Here is a 21,685-nt window from a genome sequence, read left to right as displayed (position 1 = left end):
CTCTCTGCCCTAATGATTTTTTCCAACAACCAGTTCACCAAACTGCTCAGAAAGTTAACAACCGGTTCTCCCGAACCAGTGCGAAGTGGCTGAATCCCACCACTAGGTGAGACCAAGGAGGGTGGGGAAGCAATCTGCATTAAATTCATTGTGCTCTCTGCAATGTACAATCTTCTCCACAATCCTTAGAGCACACTGAAAGAGTAACATGAAAAGTCCTACCTTGGTGTGAGAGGCGAAGGCGGGGGACCCATTCCTTCCAGGAATAGGTGTTCTCAATTATTAGCAGAATATACCAAGCCACCAGGACTAGCTTGGGGATGAAGCAATAGCACATGCCAAAAGTCAACCTGACCATTCCTTCTGAAGCCAAAAACACATAGACCAGTCAGAAAGTCTTATTCACACATGCATTTTCTATTCAAGGGAAGACATCTGCCAAGTACCTGCAAGGGAAATAGAAAAGAATCCTTACAAAAGACATATCCAGAAGGAGATCATGCATTGGCACAGACGTTTCTGGTCATTCTTACTAGAACATCACTGGGCTTGGTGGCTTCTGAATTAGAATTATGCTGGCAGTTGGCAAATATTTTTTATTTGTATAATTTGATTTGTCAATCGCTTACAAGATAATAGGTAAAAGAATAAACATAGTTATGAATACATGAAATGGATACATATAAGAAAAATAAAAAGAAACAATAGGACAGGGACAGTAGGCACGTTGGTGCACTTATTCACGCCCCCTACAGACCTCTTAGGAAAGGGGTAAGGTCAATAGTAGAAAGTCTAAGGTTAAAGTTTTGGGGGTTTGGGGAAGAAACCACAGAGTCAGGTAGAGTATTCCAGACATTGACCACTCTGTTGCTGAAGTCGTATTTCCTGCAATCAAGTTTGGTGCAGTTTACCTTGAGTTTGTATCTATTGTGTGCTCTTGTATTGTTATGGTTGAAGCTGAAGTATTCATTGACAGGTAGGACATTGCAATGTATGATTTTATATACTATACTTAGATCAGACCGAAGATGGCGTAGTTCTAGGTTTTCTAGGTCTGGAATTTCAAGTCTGGTGGCATAAGGTATTCTCAACTATTTTGAGCCTGAATTTCATACCTTCTTCATTAAATCAAAACTTGATTTTTAAAAAAATAGAGATGATCACTATATATTTCTTCTCCCTCTGTGGACCATTTTATTTCCCATGACCTTGCTCAACCTTGAAAAACTGCTGATCTAGCAATACAGAATTCCCTATAGAATGTATAAGTGTCTTTATTAGTCTTGCAACCCAGCCCAATGCAAGTATACCCAAAAGCAAATATATCTTTGATTATGATTATGGCATAAGCCTTGTGTTCTTACTTCTACTTAACCCACCTGGATTCATAGAGATACTAGAGTTTTAGTATATTTAAAACCCTAATTCTATCCATCCAACTAAAGGTGCTATATGTGTATATTCCAAAATTGGAAAATCAACCCCAATCGTGGGTTTCTAGTATTTAATATTTGACAATAGGTAAGCATAAGATATACCTTCATATTCAGGAAACCAAATTCTCTCTCATTAACTGGAAATAGCATTTCTATAAAAATAGTTTCAGAATGAAAGAATCCTTGGACATTTTCTAAATAAAGAATTTGTTTTCTGAAGATATTTTCCCGATATATAAACAGGAAATCCTCTCAGAATATAAAATTAAACTGGGAATAGTATTGAGAGTGTTTCCCCAGTGGGGAAGGTTTAAAAACTCCCATGTATCAAATCTAAAGAAATCTCTATTTTTTATTTATATTATACTACTGCTTGTCAGTACTTGTCAGCTGGAGAGCTGGGTTCGAGGCCTGTGCTCTGTGTAAGCTACTTAGCATGCAAATGCAAATAAATCCACTTTGTTAGGAAGGTAACAGTGTTCCATGCACCTTTGGCATATAGCTATGCTGGTCCTGTGACCATGGAAATAGTCTTCAGGAACACTGGAACCCTCAGCCATGAAATGAGATGAGCACCATCCCCTAAAGTTGGGCATAACTGACAGTGAAACCTTTACCTTACTAAGTCACATACTTTGGTATACTCATATATAAATATTTAATGGATTTGGTACAAATACAATATCAATATTCCTAAAAAGAATATATAACCAATTTTCCCCCACTGGCATCAATTCCAATTTGGACCAATTAATGGAATACCCTGCTATTTTGCTAAAGGCAATTATCTTTTTGCATCAACCCTGGGACAGCAATATAATGTTCAGAAATAAATGTAAATATGTTGTTTGCAAATAAAAATAACTGAGTTATGCACTACTCTGTAGATCTGCCTATGTTGTCTAATAGCACGAACCAAATGTTCCATTGCAGATATTAAAAAGCAAGGGGGAAAGTGAACTTCTTTGTGTAGTTCATTTGAAGAGGAAATAATAGGAGAAAACATGAAATTAACCTTTATTTTAGATCTGGGTGACTCATATCTTAATCCAATTTATGAATCCCAAAGGAGATCCTAATCTATTTAACTCAGCAAACCTATAGTGTTTATGAATTTTGACAAAGGCCTTTTCAGCATCTAATGATAAAGTTCTAATTGATTTTTGTTTAGAATCTTAATATACTAAAACTTGAGTGTTTCTTGAATCGATTGCGTCAGTTAGAAAGTTATTGAATGTAATATCAAATAAAAATGATTTGATCCTTTTTCACATGTCAAATTTTTTGTCACTAATTTAAAGGCAGTTAAAAATAATTTTAACCCGGCAGAGTTGTTGTTGTTTTTAAACCAACCTGGATTTACCGGGAGCATCTCTCTACAAATTGACTCCCATAGTGGCGACATTCTTTGACATCCGTTGAAGGAGTGAGACATTTCATGGAGAAATCCTGCCTCTCATTCTGTTCGTGTAATTTCCTTCTCTCCTCTCTAGTCCTGTTCTGTGATAATGAATATTAAAGCTATTTCAGCTATTAGCTATTTGCTAATTGTCAGCTTCCCAGGCTGATCAAACCGGAAATATGACCAGATGAGCTAATTCTATTTTATTGTAAGGCTAAATTAACAGAAATGTGTAAGTCTGAAATCTTCCATCTTCCCACCTTCTCTTTTTACAGCCTGATAAGTTAGGGTGGATCCTTTCTGAATTTCTTTCTCTGCCTGTTATGCAGCTGGAAACTTCCCCCACTTTAATCTGATTGTTCTCTAGGCAGCATCTCTTCCCCCTCCAGTCACCCACCCACCCACCCACCCTTCTTTCAAGGTCATTCCTGCATGCCATCACATCAACTTTTAAAGTCTTACCAATATATTTTAAACAAAATGGTTGTCGAGATAGAAAGGATGAGGTTTGTTTTGAAGTTTGTCCCCTCAGTTTGTATTGGGAACGACTTCTGAGTGAAAATAGATTCTGGCTCTCAATCTGCAAGAAAAGAAGTTCAGGTCTTAACACAAAAGGAGACAGGAAACAGGAAGAGCCAAAGTGCTTCTGATCTTTTGCATTACTGAATGATGTTATCATCAGTTCATCATTGAATATAAACACAATACGTGAGATCACGTTTGAGAGCAAGCTGTTAGGACAGAGGAAAGTACTTGATAAAATATGCCAATTAGCGTTTCCATATTATCCATGCAGTAGCTTTCTCCAGGAACCAAGAATGAGTGGAACAGCACCATCAAACTTGCGTGAATTTAAGTGCTTCTGTGATATTCAGAAATGAAAATGAAAATAAATTCTTAGAAAGTTATCTCTTTATGGATTTGAAAAACCAAACACTGACAGATTATCATAATCAAAATATTACATGATTTTAAAGCAAACAGGAAATTAGTAAAAAAATATTACCAATTACCTTGTCACTTTTCATTCATTCATTCTGTCCTGACCCAACCCTGTTACCAGCAAGAAAATCTCAAACAAACGCAGCAACTCAAACCTTCACAGCTTTAATCTACAAATAAACTTCTTTGTAGATAAAAGATGGCTTGCAGCCAATTAGTCCAACCACAAAAGCCTTGACAGAATTCTTCAGATAAGCTGGAGTCTCTACACACAATGCTGGGTCCTTAGAGAGTTTTTGCCTTTTGCAAAGGCAAAACCCTTTTGAAACCAGGCTTATATTCCCTGGAGGGAGGGCCCATTACGTTGCATCCTTACTCCCAAGTCACCTGTGCTGCTCCAGCTGTTCTCTTCTACAAATCATCCTGTGCTCACGCGCACTTGGCACAGGCTCCTCAGGAACCTCCTCATCACTGTTGCCAGCTCCCACAATCCCTGAAGGCAGCAGTCCACTCCCTGATGGTCTCGGCCACTCATCTGAGTCCTCACTCTCCTCCACCATCTGTACCTGCTGCCAGCTAACCACAACACATTCATTCATTCATTCATTCATTTCATCTCTAGCATGGTTACTCATAGAACTGAAAACACTAGAAAGTATTCATGAATTTAGGAATTTAAAAGTATAATACGAAAACTAGTCTATCTGATTTAAAAATGTATTGTCACATCTGGACCATGGCATTAGAACTGCATTCTGTAATATCAGCTTTGCCATAAAAGCAATAGACTTGTTTTAACAAATGCTGAAATTAAGCCTTTGATTTGTGTTTTTTTTAAAAATGTTGGTTCTCTGCCAGGCTCAGGTAGATCCTATATAAAAAAATTGTAGAAAACAACATGAATAACCGGGTATTTTGTATAGCACAGCAAATGTATAAAGTAAGCAAATAGATACGTTCTGCAGTTATCTTAAGTTTTTTGACAAAATTCCTTTTTAAAAAAAACACTTTAGATTTCCCTTCAGTTCTGAAATGGGTTAAGTAAGACATGGCCTATGTTCACATGATACACTGAACCATATAATAGAATAACAGAGTTGGAAGGGATCTTGGAAGCCTTCTAGTCCAACCCTCTGCTCCAGCAGGAAACCTTATAACATTTCAGACAAATGGTTGTCCAACCTCCAATACATGGCGTATATATCATTCCACTAATATGTTGTCTCCAAGATAGTCTTGGATTCTAAAATAATAGGAACAAGTTTGAGATAAAAGCTAGATTGACATAATCTTGATTTCAAAATTTACTATAGCAATGCAGATCTGTGAATAGAGTAGATCCTTTTAACATTTATATTTTATTGTGCTTGCTAACCTAGATGAAATGTTAATATATTTTCCTATCCATGTATGATATGCCATATGCTGAGTAAATAAATGTGAGTAGGGTTTCCAGATCTGAGCTGCAAAACTCTGATCAACCATTCAAGGAGGTACAATAATTATTACTCTTATTACTCTTATCCAGATTATTGAAGCTCTATGAATATTTATTGAGTCTTTGTTGAATTTATTCAGATGGATTTGTGCCGATGACTTTATTTGAAAAGTAAAACTGATTGGTCAAAAGTCTAGACTCAACTTTCAGGCAACTCTACCTTGATGGCTGAGAATCTTCATCGACAACACTGGAAAAAAGGGCTTTGAATTGTATTTCCTGTCTGTCTTTATGAATGAATAAGGCCTTAAAACACAATGTGTTTACCCAGACTTGAAGGTTTCCTTGTTGCTCTTGACCTTGTACGTACGACAAATGCAAGCCTAATTCAAACCCAGTTTATAGGTAATTCTTGACTTACAACCATTAATTTCACTACCATTTGAAGTTATCATGGCCTGAATAAGTGACTAATCCTTGCACTTATAACTGTAGCAGCATCCCTGCAGTCATGTGATTAAAATCTGGCCACTTGCCAATCATCATGTATTTATATATTTATGATGGTTGCAACATCCCTGGGACATGTGATTGGCATTTGTGACAGGGGTCGTATTCTACTGGTTCGGCCCAGTTCGCCTGAATCGGTAGCTCCGAGGATCATCTTCAGCGAACTGGTTGGCTCCAACAATCAGCTGCTGGGCCTGCCTGCCCACCCTGGCTCTACACTGACTTTTATTTCCTGGTTTTGAAGCTCAGCTGCTTCACGCGGCACAGTGGATTGCCGCGTGTCAGGTGTTGAAGACACAGGGAGAGTGCAGGGTTGCAGGAGAAGGTCAGTAGCAAAACTTCTGCGCATGCAAAAAGCACACCCACCAACCCATGCCCACAGAACCAGTGGTAAAAAAAAGTTGAATCCCACCACCAATTTGCAACCTTCCCATCTAGCTCCAACAAGCAAAGTCAATGGGGGAACTGGATTCACTTAACAACTGCATGATTCATTTAACAAGTGCAGAAATTTGCTTAACAACTGTGGCAAAAAAAGGTTGTAACAGGCATGATTCACTTAACTGCCTTGCTTAGCAATGGAAATTCTTGCCCCAATTTTGTGATTATGAGTTGAGCACTACCTGAACAGTATTTAATGAAACCAATTACCTGTATTTAATGAAATCAATGTTTTAGTGACCCATTCAAGAAGGTGCATAGGTTGGCTTCACATAACATGTGGCTTACTTATAGATCAGTATGTTGTGAGAACGTAGCCAAAAAAATGCTCTTATTTATTTACTTAAATTTGATTTGAATGCTGCATAGCTGCCAATCAGTTATTGAAAAATGAAAGATTGATTGGGCTCATACATTATATCAGGGGTCTCCAAACTTTAAGTCCACACGTCTTAAAGTTGCCAAGTTTGGGGACCTCTGCATTATATCATACTTAGTCCTAATTTAAGAATGATATTAATTTTAGCTGGCATGTGATCTCAAGCCGGTAGGCCATAGTTTTCAAACCACTAATGTTGGGTTCCCCATCTTCGTTAAGTCCAAATCATATTATATGTTATTAATTAAGTTATTCTGCATTGACTAGTCACTTCACTTCCTGAAAGCATCAAGGCATGGCCAATTCAACCTGATTAGCTATCACACTTTGACAAAACTCCTTCATTAATCAGAGTCATGATAACGTAACCCCAGTTCAATGGCTCTTTTTTATTCTGTGCTTGTCTGCTGCCTGGGTGTATTCAGAGAGTTCTAGTTCCCACCCACTTGGAAAGATTTCAAGTTGAGAATATTACTTTATGAGATATTTCCCTACAGATTTCTTGAAGCACATCTTCCTTAACAAAAGAAGGCTTTGCTCTTTCCCATTTTCTCTTTTGAAATGCTGATCTGGCTGGCATTTTCATTGTTATACCAATAAAACAGAGATATAAATGCTCCCAGGAGACAGGTTTCATTTAGCTTTTCATTCCAGGCATGCACAATATCCCATAGGTTCCCATCATTTGCCCCCAGCTTTGGGATGAAAGTGCTCTTCATATATGATGCTAACTCAAGAAGACATTGTCTAGCACCAAGTAAATTCTCTCACCTGGCCTTTTAAAAGTTATTCAGTAAGGTTATGGTCATAAAAAACATATTAACAGCATATTTCTCTGTTAAATCTAGGACTTTCACTTATGTTGGGACCTGAAGCCCAGACACTGCACATGCAAGAAAATATAAGATGGATCAACAAATACGATCCTATACCTTGAAGAAGTTTTCAGAGGGATAAGGTAGCTTTCTAGAAATGAAAACTGGATTGATAAACCTGAAAAAGTTGCCAACATTTAGCTTTTCAAATAACAGTATCTCTCTTCTACCTGTTCTACAGTAAAAGACTTAATATCAGCCTGGTTGGTGTTATTTTTCCATAGGGGTTAACTTACTGGTGCCTGGGCTTGCTCTCATGAGAAGAAACTAGTGGTTCTGTTGTGGTCCCTTGCATTGAGTAAGGAAATGTGTTGTTTTGGGCAAGAGGTTTAACCTATTTCTTCCAAGAGTGCTGCAGTTGATATTGTTCCTGTTTCAGAATTGTTATCACTGTTCATGGTTCCTGGATTCTTGTTTAGCCACTGATTTATTGCTCTTAAAATTCCAGAAATTCCAGTGGAGTCCCCCATATGATTAGCCTCACAGCAAACTACTGTTGGTCAAAATCAAACCTTACAGGAGTCAGAATATGTCTAGCAACAGTTGCATAATTGAGTCATTTGTATATCAATGAGTGAGATGAAAAAGAGCTTACCCAAAAGGAAACACAAAACTGAAGAACTGACCCTCATCTGAGCGACAACTGTCCTATCCCTATTTGCTTGGGAATTTCTGCTTCTCCAGTCACCCAGAACAGTTATATTTGGATGATGTGGTTATCTGCAGGTCCATTTCAACAATTGCATGAGATTCCAAACCATAAATTAGCCAGCCCCATTTTAGCATAGCCTTCCATGCATCTGATCTTCCTAACGTTATGCAAACCCAATCTTTGAATAAACCATGGTGATAATAACCATAGATAAATGTGTGGAGTGATCACAGTTGTATCCTAGCCTATCACTTAAATGGATGATCCATTGACAAAATAGATCCATTGACAGAATTGACAAAAAGTACAGCTGTTTTCAAATAATTTCCTTCTTAAAGTGATGCTTTGGAAGATGCAGCAATCTTTACTGCTGAGTCGACAAAAGCTTTACAGTTCTCCTTTGACCACCCCTTACCTAAAGGAAGATACTTCAACCTTCACTGTCAGAATGTACCACCTGCCTCTTTCACCCTTTTGAACTGGGTTGCTGGAAATGAAAGGAAATTCTTTTTTTCTGTACACCATTTTCCTTGACTCATTCACTTCCTCTGAAGCTAATTGCTTTTCCTAGTGTGCCAGGGGCTTGTAGGAACTATCTTCATTTCATTAATTTTATGGGTGTTACGTACATTTGTGGCTACAATTGCTGTTCAATAATACTCACTGTTGAAAGGTGGCATGTATAATGGCCTCAGTTTATTAAGGCTTAACTGATAACCGTCAGCCAATACTTGTACAAATAAAAAGCCCACTATCCTGAAATTGATGCATGCTGATTGATATGAAAGGCAACCTAATATTTAATTAACCACACTTACAATCCAGGGCCATTAAGCAGCTATTATGTCTAGGAAAATCTCACTATACCCAAGTAACGTTACTGTTATTATTAAGGAAGATCATCTATTTTTATAAAGTAACAGTCATAAAAGGAAATGTTAGTGAATGGGAAGCAAGTGGGCTGGAAGGGAAGGTAGCGTGGCAAGCTGGATCATAACAGCTTTTTTCATTGGCATTCTTCCATGCCCTATCATTACACCTTGCGCTTACAAATTTAGTCCATTGTTGTTCAAAGAACGGCAGCTGTAGCCTGCCAAAATGGCAACAGCCACAGTCTCTCCAATTATATTAATAGCAGCGGCTCATAGTAGATTAGAAGCTATCAGTATTGGAACATCTTGGGAATGACACAACTCAAGAGGTTAAATGGACTTTACACAAGACTAGATGAGTTTTTTTTAAAGATGTCATGGTTTTGACAGTTCCCTTTGGTAATAAACTGCTTGCAGTCTTGCCTGAAAAGCAGTGGCATATATATTGTTTATTTTCAGCACTGACTCAGCTGAAAATAGCACTAAAAAAGTTAAATTATCAATACATGCATCAATAATACTATAGGGAATGCATAAAAGGCAAATATGTGCATCTAAATTGAGTAGGATATCAAAAGTAACATAATCCTTGAAAAGTCTACATTCATCTGCTCTTTTACATAGGGATGTCATAATGTAGGATGAAACTGACACCCGTCACCTGTCTAACACATGGCTTGACATTTAGTCAAACAATTCAAATTCCTGATGGCATCTGATGTGTCCAGTTGCTGTTTGCATTGTCAGTTTTGCAGTGCAGTCTTAGACGCAACTACTCTGCAACAAGTGACATTGACTTAAGCACAGATCTTGCTCTGAGGAGCCTCTGGGCACTCTCCCACAACCACTGAGGTCACCAATTTGGCCCTTTGCAGTAGTTTTGTGAAGTTACAAAAGTGTCCTCTTTACCATACCCTGGACCTGAGGAGAATCAGGAAGTGGAAGAATAAAAGCCCACTTCACTGATCAACGGAAAAACAGAAAAATGGGCAGTCTTGCCAATACCTCCTATAACCCCTTGCTAATTGTGCCAGAGGAGTGAAAACGCCACCCACCTAAAGAAATAAAAGATGGCTAGGTGTGATGGATCCCTCCAGCAGGCAGAGGATAAAACCCAGGAGCTGGGGAATAACACAAACTGCCTGCTCCTCGACTCCAGAGGAAATGCTGCAGAAAAAGCCTTAGTTTCAAGGCTGAGTCAGTAGTAAAATGGCTCAGTTGCCCAAACCTTATTGCCTCACAAGGACAGAAGGAGCTGTGTGCCAGGCTCTGGTTGCTGTTAATTTCATGGATGGAAGTTGCATGAGGGTCAGATTTGAAGAATTGGGGTTGAAACAAAAGAATAATGTAAACCCGAACCAAAGATCTTTGCTTTGCTGGGACTTGAAAAGGTTGTGTTTCTGACTCTTTCACTATCTGTCAACAATTTGCTTTATGGCTGTATGTGGTAGGCAGAAAACATTGCTTTCTTCCAAAAGCTGAAGGTGGTAGGGTAGAGGGATTCTTTTCTCTTGTTTCATTGTCATTTCTAATTAAATGAGTTTCACTGGCTTTTTAACAGAGGTGAATTTGGGATTAGAGTGCACATTAAATATAGCACGTTTTAAATATTGCAGAGGGTAGCTTTTTATTTGAAGGAAGCAAACCTGTGACAGGAGCCAAAAATTCATATTAATAGAATATTCACACTGTTAATAGTGGACGTGATAATTGTATAATTTGGTCAACATTGGAAGAATACAAGCTTGGCAAATCAATGACACTGTGTGTGGCCATGTAGAGAAGGTGGGTCTGCTTCCAAATCAGATTATCTGCTCATTGCTGTCACGGGTGATCTATTCATCGAAAGGGCAGGCAGTAGAGAGCACAGCTTTTAAATGCAGCAGCTTTCTCCCCCTCTGGGTCATCTGTTCAAAGCTGGACCAGGTCAAGCCATGATGGTGTCTACTGGCTGCACAATGGCCTTTGTAGAGAACCTGGGTGGTCTCAGCTGCCTGTCTAGGATAGCCAGGTCACCATCCTCCATCCACCTTCTCTCTCCTCCATTTGGCTACAGAGGCTGAGGTAGTCTGGAGATCATGTCCGCTGTGAGAGATGCCTGTCTGGGACAAAAGAAGCGTAGAGAGAAAAAGTGGAGCAGGTGGTGGAGAAGGGAAAGCTCCTTGTGTTCCCGCTTTTCTTTTAGGAATCCTATCACTGACTGTTAATCCTGAGTGGAGACAGAGCCCCTACCCTCCAAAGACATTTCGGAAGACCTCTGAAAATCAAACAAACATAAGGTAACATCTGGGGAGATATAGTCCCCAGACTTTTATGGTATGGAGATGACTAGTGTGTTTGATCCAGGTGGTCAATCTGCAGAGGCATTGCCATTTCTTTTCGGTCCCATTTTGAGCCCACTCATCCCAGGGTTGAAAACATGAAAGCTGGACTTTATTTTCTTTTAATCAGAAGCCCTCCCCCCCCCCTTATCTCTTCTCCCCCCTTCTTCCTGCTGGGCTAGTAATTGGCATAGCAGACGTGGGTGTGGGAGGGCTTGTCAAGGTCTAAGGGAAGCATTTTAATGAGCAATGGAGGGAGGAAGGGAGGGGGTATCTTTCTGTTATCTGTTTCTTGTCAAATATTTTCATCTGGAACAGCTCTAAAAACAATGGCCTGGGTTTGGAGGTGCCCTTTCTGGGCCAGTCTGCTCTGCTCCATACTCTTAGAAGCAGTGTCCTATTACTGGACCTAGGCTTCTCCTGTCTGCCCTTTGCCCTCCCCGGGGAGGCATCACACCTCAGTATCCCTCTTGGCTGTCTCTGAAAGGTCTCAAAATCTGTGGCCAAAGTTTGGAGTTACATTTTGGGGACAAGGGTCTTAGGCCTGCCTCCTGTGGAGACAGTGGGAGGAAAGCTGGGTAAAGTCAGATGTCAGAAAGCCCCCGGGATAGACTCTTGTTCACATCACGGAGAAAACTTTGTTTGAGTCTAGCCATTGTGCAAGAGTGTTTTGCAACTTCTTGCTGTACAAGAGGCATTTTCTCAGTTGTTACAAACTCCTTGCTTGGACCAGAGCTCGCTGGTGGTGCAAGAGATGAATCCCCATTGTTTGCTTTTGATTCAGGAGTTCTTGCCATCTTAAGGCCAGGTAAGGACTGAAAACAGCTTCATACAAAATTTGACATAAAGTTGAGTGCTTCTACTCTTCCTCATGCATTTATTAGAAAGTTACGGGGCTCTGCTAAGTGTCAAATATCTATTTTCATGGATAGTCCACCGTCGTATAGTATAGGGGTCCTCAAACTTGACAGCTTTAAGACTTGTGGACTTCAACTCCCAGAATTCCTCCTCCAGTCATGTTAGCTCAGGAATTCTGGGAGTTGAAGTCCACAAATCTTAAACTTGCCAAGTTTGAAGACTCTTGGTATAGTATATGTTTTGTTTCTTTTCAGCGAATACTGTATTTGGTTCACATATTCCTGAAATCCATAATGGCTATCTTTGCACAAGAGGTTAACTAAACTGCGGTTGATCAACCAATGACATTCCCACAACATGCTCAGTCAAAGAAAATCACCTTATGTTTTACTGTGAATACTAGATACACAATAGAAGCTAAGATGTAGCTTAGTTGGTTGTTTGGTTCCATGTAGCCACTGCCATTTGTAAGCTATGGTAAACTGAGAAAACATGGTGTAGTTTGTTTAGTTCCGCCTGGCTGTTGTGGTTTGTGAATGAAATTCTATGGCTCAACATAAAACGTGAACCATCAGCTGTGTCCTATGCAGCAAAACAAGATTAAAATTATGGGATCTCAGGATCCACAAAGCAAGTTTGTAGAAAAAAATCAATGTAAGAAAGGCCCAGAGCAGTATCAAACTCTTTTTGTTTGATACTAATGCATCAGACACCTTTGTTGAGAATGAAATAATGGAGTGTGCTATGAATTCAGACTACTAAAAATGATTTATTGAGCAAATTGTAACTGAGGTAACTAAGCTTAACTTGATACACAAGGACTTCTCAAGAAAAAAGTCAAAGCCCAAAATGGATCCGAAACCTGAAAGCTAAGTTCTTCTGTTGGTCTCCAATGCTTATAGTGCCAGCTGAAATTTTGTTTGCTTCCTTGACTTCTGAGGCAAATACTGTGAGAAGGAAGAACATTTCAGGGAGGCTGCTTTGCTCAAGCTCCCATTGATCCTTGATGCTTATCTTTTGAAATATTCACCCTCTACAGCATACCTCACCCTTGCTGTTCATTGAATAGGTACCTTTGGGGGGCATTAAGTGAAACATCCTTTATACTCTTTAATAATAAAAAGGAAAAAATCAGAAACAATTATATAAAGAACAATTAAGGTAGAAATTAATTTATTCTGGGAAACCCCAAGTTAACATAGAGTTCTGTATTTATGTAACACTTTTATTTATAGTATGACTGCAACATGGATTTTTGTTAATGAACTCAATTATCTCAGTGTGTACAACCATAAACTTACTGACTGTGTTCTCACAACAGAGTAAACCACAAACCAATCAGCTTCATTTTAAGATACAGCATCATGTGAACACAACTTCTGTACTTAAGAGAATACAGGTATCAGTTTGTGCTGCTCTTATCTTTTTTATATGTCTATTGCTGTCTGAGTTTTCCATTGCCATTCTTCATGTCTACCTCCAAAAGTCCATTGAGATGTTTTTATTGGACAGATGTGCCTAACTCTTTTCCTTTCCTTTCCTTTCCTTTCCTTTCCTTTCCTTTCCTTTCCTTTCCTTTCCTTTCCTTTCCTTTCCTTTCCTTTCCTTTCCTTTCCTTCCCTTCCCTTCCCTTCCCTTCCCTTCCCTTCCCTTTCCCCTTCCCCTTCCCTTCAGACTGCTTACTCAAAAGTTTCTCCTCCTTATAATCCCCTAGAGGTCTGTATATAGAAAGAAAGACAGCAGAAAGAATCCAGGTACCAGGAGTATCAATAAATTCTCCTTCTTCTGTAAACCATCACCAAGAAGATGTCATCAGAAAGGCTCTGGGGGGTGGGGGAGAGAACACCAGGTGCTTGGGGGAAAACATGAAGAGACAATTCTACTGTGTGCTGAACACTTGAATTGTGGTTAGGATCAATGAACACGCATTATCTTTTGATCAATTTTAAACATTTCATATTTGGCAATTACAGTGTTGTGTAGAATTAATGATGAGTAGTTTCTGGCCAAACGGCCAGGCTTCTGCAAGTACATGGCAAACCAGAGAAACCCTACAAAACCACAGATTATTCTGCCATTCTGTGCAACTAAAGTTCCTAGGCAGCAATGCTGAAACAGTCACTATGTAGTCAGTGGGCAAGGAATTTCACCCAGAAAACGTAAGAAGACTAAGCTTGCTTTCAGTCTTAGCCCTTTATCTGTGATTGGATTCAAATGGAGCTCCACTTACCTGAGTACTAGTGTGATTTGTCCCAAGGCCAACTTCACTCTATAATCCTTACTCCTTAAAAAACTAAGTCCCAATGTCAGTGAAAAACAGACACGTTTCAGATCCTACAGCATCAGTAATTTGGGTGAGCCTGAAAGATCAGATGCTGCTTCTGAAAGGGGCCCAATCATGAAAGTTAATACACTTTTAAAATCAACAGCACCTCTTCTTTCAGAAGCCTGAAAGAGATGTGTCTACAATAAGGAGTAGCAGCAAACTGAGCTCTCCATTATTCCAACTCAGAAAGGATATCAGGATATTTATCTTGATATTTCCATATCTCAACCCAGATCTTAAATTTTCTAACCTTTATTATCAGGGTGTGCTATCCAATTTTAAAGGAGTTCTTTACGTGGGGGATAGTTCCTACATTCCAAAACTCTTGCATTTCTCATGGATTTCTATCTAACTTAAGCTCAACTGTATAATCTTAAGCAGGTTCTGGGATTTGTGCTATCAGGGTGATGAGAAAGGTCAGTCCTAATGAAAGCTTAGACTCAGAGAGTCATTATGGCAATGCAAAGTTTGAGAATCCCAGCTTTCTAGATGTTGGATTTTTAAAAAGGGAAAAGTTTCCCTGTCCAGTCATGTCCAAATCTAGGGTGCGGTGCTGATCTCCGCTTCTTGGCCAAGGGAGCCAGGGTTGTCCAAAGAACCATGATGGCGCAGTGGTTACAATGCAGTATTGCAGGCTACTTCTGCTGACTGCCAGCTGTCAGCAGTTTGGCAGTTTGATTCTCACTGGCTCAAGTTTGACTCAGCCTTCCATTCTTCCGAGGATGGTAAAATGAGGACTCGGATTGTTGGAGACAAGGTGCAGGCTCTGTAAACCGCTTAGAGAGGGCTGTAAAGCACTGTGAAGCAGTATATAAGTCTAAATGCTATTGCTATTGCTATTTTCCATGGTCGTATGGCTAGCATGGCTATATGCTGAAGGCGCACAGAATGCTATAGCTTTCCCATCAAAGTCATAACTATCTACTTGTATTTGCATGCTTTCAAACTCCTAAGTGGGTAGGAGATGGGCCAGGAATGGGAGCTCACCCTGTTGTGTGGTGCTCGGGTTTCGAACCCTGGCTGTCAGGTTACAGCTTATAAACTCAGCATCTTTAATTGCTGAGCCATCACGTCTGATTTAATCACTGAGACATCTCGCCCCTGATTTTTACCTTTGTTGAAATGCAGCTTTTAAAAACATACTTTATTACATCTGGATTGTTAATGATTGTGAAGGGTTGGAATAACACATTAATACCTTCTGAGAAGATAACATAATCAATTAATATATTCTGAAGGGTAACATCATAAATTGTAGCTGGAACCTGTTATTGCCTAATTTAGAGAATATCCCTGGTGCTGATTTGACTGATTTTGTACAGGGAGCACAAAACTAGTTACAGTCTCAGATGTTGCATGAACCCAGCCAGTTGTGGCTTATTCCACAAAGTATAGCTATGCTTTAGTGCAATGTGTAAACGCCGCTATTTAATGAGATGATAGGTATTCCCTATATTCAGATTTCCAAGCTCAGGGCCCGATATGGCAGTCTATAGCACTGATAATTGCACTGATATCAGCACTACTTCATTGTATAACTGAGCAGGTTTGTTCTGCTGTTTAAATCTTTGCAGCAATATACTTAATGTTGATAAGACATTAACTTATTTTTCCGATGTCAAAAGGAACAGCCTTTAGCCAATGGAATAACCAAAACATGGAAAAAAAGTTATCCACCCTGACAAAATCACTTTAATTATTAATAATATTGGGCTTGGTATGAGTAGCAGGATTCCTAAGCCTCTTTATAGACATTCTTAACCTAATCATTAAAAGCAGGACCTTAAAGAAAGGCATTAGTGCGGACAGCAACAAAAAGAGACTTAGCCAGGCGATTCCCTTTGTGTCATATGACAAACTGATCCGGAGAGTATACTGTAATTTTGACTTCTTCTTTTATTAGAATGTCTTGGAAGAAATTGGCTGCAGAGGGAGGTGGATATAGTGTTTTGACTTTGTATTTTCTTCTTCTTCTAAATGAAAACAAGTAGTTTCTTAAGCTTAAAATAATCTTTTGTTTCACAAGGATTTGGGGGGATAGTCGAATTGGGTAGAGGCAGATGTAACCTATTTCCAAATGTAGAGGAGAAATCATAGAACGCCTGGGTTGCGAGTGGATCTCACCAGTCATCTAGTCTACCCCCAGTTAATCATTCCCAACCCAACCATTTTAAATCCCTTGGAAAACCTTTAATAAAGAGGAGTCTGCCATGGTTCTAAGCACTATTTAACAAGAGAAAAATCTTCCTAATTTTCAGCCAGAATCTCATAGGTTTTTCTTTCGTTTTGAAACAGAGAACAGGTTTCCTTCCTCTTTCACATGAAAGCTTTTTAGATATTAGTAGACTCCTGCCATATCTCTGCTTTGTCTTCTCTTTTGCAAGTAAAAACACGTCCCTTCCTTTAACTATTCTGCATAGGACTTAGCTTCCGGATCTCTTATTTCCATGGTAACTCTTCTGAACCTGCTCCAGCTTTTCTGTGTCCTATTTAAAGTGTGTGCCCTAAACTGGACGGAGTCCTCTCTAACGAAGCCTTACCAATGCCAAATATAAAGGAAACACTTCCTTGGAAGTACAGCTAATCCGTGACTAACGACCGTAACTGAACCTGCAATTTCAAGCATAAGTCATGATGGTTGCAAAATGGGCCACCACGTGACCGTGCCTGATTTCACAACCTTGTTTTGCTATGGCAAACACAGCATTCATAAAGCAAATGCCATGGTTATTAAGCGTACAGGGCAGTTGTTAAGGGAATCCATTGTGTCCTATGGGGTGTGTTTTTCTGTAAACCAGTTGTAACTCAAGGACCATCTGTAATGCTTTTGTTAATGTAATTCAGGGCTGCACTGGCCTTTTTCACAGCTTCCTAACATTGCTTTCTCATATTTACTTAGTGCCCCCCCGCTCCCCCGCTTACTCCTGATCTGTGTTGCTTCTGTCGGGATCAGAACTTTCAGAATGCTGAACCACAGAGGCCAGTTTTACACTTAGAATCACTGGCTGGGTTCACCCATTACACTAAGACATGGTGCTGTTTGGTTAGTTTTGGTTTTGCACGATATGTGTTATCAAGTCAGTATCATTTATGTATCACAATTCAATGGCTTTGCATTATAACAATCTTCCCATTGCGATTCATTCAATAAAGCACAATTAAAAATAAATCACAATTAGTTTAATGTGTGAACAGCCATGGAAATGTGTCACTTTCTCTTACTGAGAGCTGCTGTGTATTTGTCCTATGTCTATTAGTGAGTGTTTCTAGGGCTAAATTTGGAAACTGCAAATAGTGAATGTTTCTAGCTTCCACACCCATGCCTCTCTCTGTTCAGGAGTTCAATCAGAGAACTATAATAGGCCCAAAGTGGTCTGTGCCCTTGACTATTCTGGAGATGCCCACACCTCCCTTTTCCTCATTATACAGCTTAGCTGTGCAAACATAGATGCATACCACCAAGGGGCTTGTAACTTGGGCAGGAAAAAATGACTATTAAATGTTTTTCCCCTTAATTAGTTGTTATAAAACTTAGTACATTGTCTGGTTTCCATACATTGATGTTTATATAACATCTTTGAAAACACTAACATTCTGTTATTTAAATAGCTTAGACTATTGAGAATAGAAAAGAGAGAAAATATTGTGTGTGTTTACAATACCTATTAAAAGGAAAAAAAATCTATTAAAATATCTATTAAAAGGAAAAGATAAACAGAGCAAATTTAATAAGAATTACCAAAAAAGAAAGAAAAACTACTTAATTTCTAACTCATTCCTTTTTATATATCTGCTGATTTATTTGTAGATATTTTTGATATTTTGATATATTTGTAGATATTTGGGCTGCCTTAAGTAGCCAGACTGTAAGTGATTATGTTTGCCCTGCTGTGTGATGTGTTGTATGTGTGGGAAAGGTATATTAAATGTTAGCTCCCACAGAATCAGAATATTAGTGGCATGCTTAAGGAAAATTTGGATCCAAAAAAATTCATGTTACATTTCCTTTAAATATGCCTATTTCATATGCAAGCTGTCTATTACTTATGTGCAGGTTATATGTGCATGTCCCACATTTTTATTTAATACTGTATCATATCAAAGCATGATTATGGCTTTTCAGCTTCCATGCTGAGACTAAGTCTAACTGGGTTGAATGATTGAGTTTTCAGAATTTGAGAAACAGAATCCTTAAGATCTCTGGTAACTGAGATAAAAGTGATAGTTTGTGACTGTAAGTGAACTCTTACACACACACATATATGTATACATTCACAGTTGAACTTTTTTCTGAATAAACCCGCATGGGACTGAAGTTTTAGGCTCTCTTCCTAAATGCATTTGCTAGAAAATCTCACTAAGCATTTTCATGTGAACTAATCTGCATAAGATTGCTTTCCCAATCTCCCAGTTCAATGAATACTAATTAGAAAGCGTAAAAGACATTTTAAGACAATTGCTAGCTTAAAAAAATGCTTCCTGAAATGAAATACTCTCAAATTCTCTCCATGATCTTCCATACTTCTATAATTGTTTTACACTGCTTGCCCTCTTTAGTGTAATAAGGTGTTGCCATGAGATATAAAAGTGCACCTCAATCTCCTCGAAATGGAAAGATTATACATTCCAGTAGTGAATATTCATATACTCAGAGAACTAGCCCAGCAGTCTTTCTAATAGAAACCCATTCAAAGAAATCCAGCAGAACTCACCTGTCCTGATGATTCCTATATTCTGTGCTGTTTAAGAATGTGTGGCTGTCTTCACAGGACCAGCTATTCTGTCTCAAACCAGCTGCCTTTACTGTAAGAGCCCCCAAACACCTGGGAACTGCAGAGACTCCAAAGTGGGGGTGGAGTGGAGAGGCTATGATGTCATTTGAGACAGCATCCATTCATAAAAAATGAGTAGAAGCTGCTGGTTTGCAAATCATCTGTCTCAGCTTCAGCCCTATTCTTTTGACAATATAAAGAGAAGTGAGATATGAGGCCCTCTTGTGGTGAACTGTCTGTTTTCTTCAACTTTTCCAGAGACTGATATGAATGGGAAAGTTGGAGCTTTGCTCATGATAATCAATTATTATACATAATGTAGTTCATGATAAATAATTAAACATGTGCCAGCTAAGCTACTTATATATATAATCAATGAAAAAAGAAGTTCCTATCTCTAGGCTGCCACTTAAAAGACATGATCCAATAGGAAGTCAGGTGGAGGAACAAAACAAGCAAACCCAAGAACTAATTCTGAACATTAAATAAATCCGATGGTTCTCTGCATTCAGTTCAAGGTCAGAAAGTGCCTACTTCAGCTGTCCTTTGCTGTATGGCTATGGAAAGAAAACCAGGCTTTTCAGCTAAATGGCTTTAAATTAAGAAAATGCCTTAGTGGCATTTAAGGGACTTGCAAGTTGGCATTTTACTAACGGGAAATCAGAGATCTGAATTATGTTTCCTAAGTGTGGAATAAATTATGATATATTAAAATAAGCCTTAAAGGTTATGTTCATGTATGTTAAGCCAAAACTGAACTGCTTAACACTGGAATTGCAGATAGCCCAACAGTGTTTTGAAAACTGCACTTTAAGAGCACGAGTGCAAAATGAACAGTGTGAGTTGCATTTGCGCATCTACTGAAAAATAAACTGAAGTGCATCTTAAATATATTATTTGTCAGGATTTTTTATAATTTGTTTTCCTATCTGGAAAGTTATGCTCACATTGCATCTCCTTAATCTAAGGGGAGGTGGGGGGGGCGGGATTATTCCAAAAGGATTGAAAGCATAGTTTGCTAAACATTTCAGTATATGCTATTATGTAGGAGCTACTTTTTTCCCTGAGAAATAGTATCCAAAACAAAGCTGCTGACAAAAATCAAAATGCATTGAAAATTGTTTCCTTCTTTTTACTCATCAATGTTTCTTATTTAGTCTTCCCAGCTTAGCAAAATGCTGGAAACAAATAATGCAAAAGGCTCAGGGTTCAGGGAAGATAATTCTCCAAAACTAGCACACTATTGGACCAAAAGCTAGAAAGCAGACCATGAGTTCCCTCTCATTCCCTACTCATGAAAGCCAGCTGGGTAACCTTCAACTCACAGTTGTTGTTGTGAGGAAAATAGGAGGAGGAAGGTTTGTTGTATATGTTTGTGCCTTGAGCAATTCATAAAAATAATAAAGGCAAGAAAGAAAGAGATAGAAAGAAAGAGAGAAGAAAAGAGAAAGAGGAGAAAGAAAAAGAAAGAAAGAGACAAGGGAAGAAACCAATAAAAGAAAAATCAGGATATAAAATTGGTTGGATCAAACTAGGAAAACAACTTGTTTCGGAAAAAAAGAAATCAAACACATCCCTAAAGGAGACCTAACTGAGTTGTACTTGCGATGGTTCCTTTTAAAGCCTTTTTTCTAGTCAAGGGATCCAAAATGCACGAATCTGCAATTTACACAGAAATATTAAAATATGCAGCACAAGGAGAGAATAGAAATGCATACGCATAGACAGAACATGTTGCTTCATTACACAAAAGAAGATATAGGCACTGTCTATGGTAAAATGGTTGGAAAAGATATTCCAGTATCCAAGTATTTTAGAAACGTTCTGCATTCTTCATATTGTTTTCTAATTGTTGATACTCTTAGCCGCTAGAGGTCAGCCCGTTCTTACATTTGATATTTTTCCAACTTCTGGGTTTCTTTCCATCATAAGCCTTCCTTCATAATGTCTTTTCCTACAATTCTGTTGCTTAATTTAGACAGTGAATGAAACCATGATTTTGGTGTTTGAGAAAAAGCTGTGATGAGTGTCAATGTCACTCTGTTTACTTCTTTCACTGTTAGAAGAGAGAAGCCATCCTATTTTACATGTTTGTCTAAGTTAAATACAAGTGAAAATAGGATTTCACATTTCGAAAAGAATAGAGGTTTTGGGAAGAGCTCATAAGCTATACTCTTTATTAAGATCATATTTTAGGTTCTATCTTGGGAGATAATTTTATTTATTCAATTTACATGCCACCCATTTCGCTGAGCATCTATGAACTTTTAGAATTCTAAAAACCAAGCCATTCATTTTCCTTGAACAAATGAAAGTGCTTGGTACCATTTTTATTTTAGCTTTTGAAATAGGATGTGTTTATTTAGTAAAATTTCCATGGCAACAGTATAGAAATGTCCTGCCTATACTTCTTTTAAGATGATATTTGAGTTCTTAGTGTAGTCAACAGAGAGCTCGAATC

The 21,685-nt window shown here is 38.6% G+C and overlaps 1 protein-coding gene across 2 annotated transcripts in view; it reads right to left on the bottom strand.

Annotated features, from left to right (window-relative positions):
- The window catches only part of LOC113453795 (semaphorin-3D-like), a 41,041-nt gene extending 21,649 nt beyond the window's left edge, over positions 1-19,392 (bottom strand). The window contains exons 1-3 of one of the 2 annotated variants that reach the window (XM_087924033.1): positions 19,165-19,302; positions 3,301-3,418; positions 223-446 (exon numbers count right to left, since the gene is read on the bottom strand). In XM_087924033.1, the coding sequence (XP_087780159.1) occupies positions 223-358 (136 nt within the window). In that variant the 5' untranslated portion in view covers positions 359-446; positions 3,301-3,418; positions 19,165-19,302. Of the gene's footprint in view, positions 1-222; positions 447-3,300; positions 3,419-19,164 lie in introns of both variants that reach the window. The other variant, XM_026725258.2, reaches the window with a different exon arrangement.
- Between the last annotated feature and the right edge of the window lie 2,293 nt (positions 19,393-21,685).

Source organism: Pseudonaja textilis, chromosome 2 (assembly GCF_049901715.1).
Source record: "Pseudonaja textilis isolate UNSWEBS1 chromosome 2, rPseTex1.2, whole genome shotgun sequence".
Taxonomy (NCBI): domain Eukaryota; kingdom Metazoa; phylum Chordata; class Lepidosauria; order Squamata; family Elapidae; genus Pseudonaja; species Pseudonaja textilis.
This window is presented reverse-complemented; position numbering and strand designations above follow the sequence as displayed.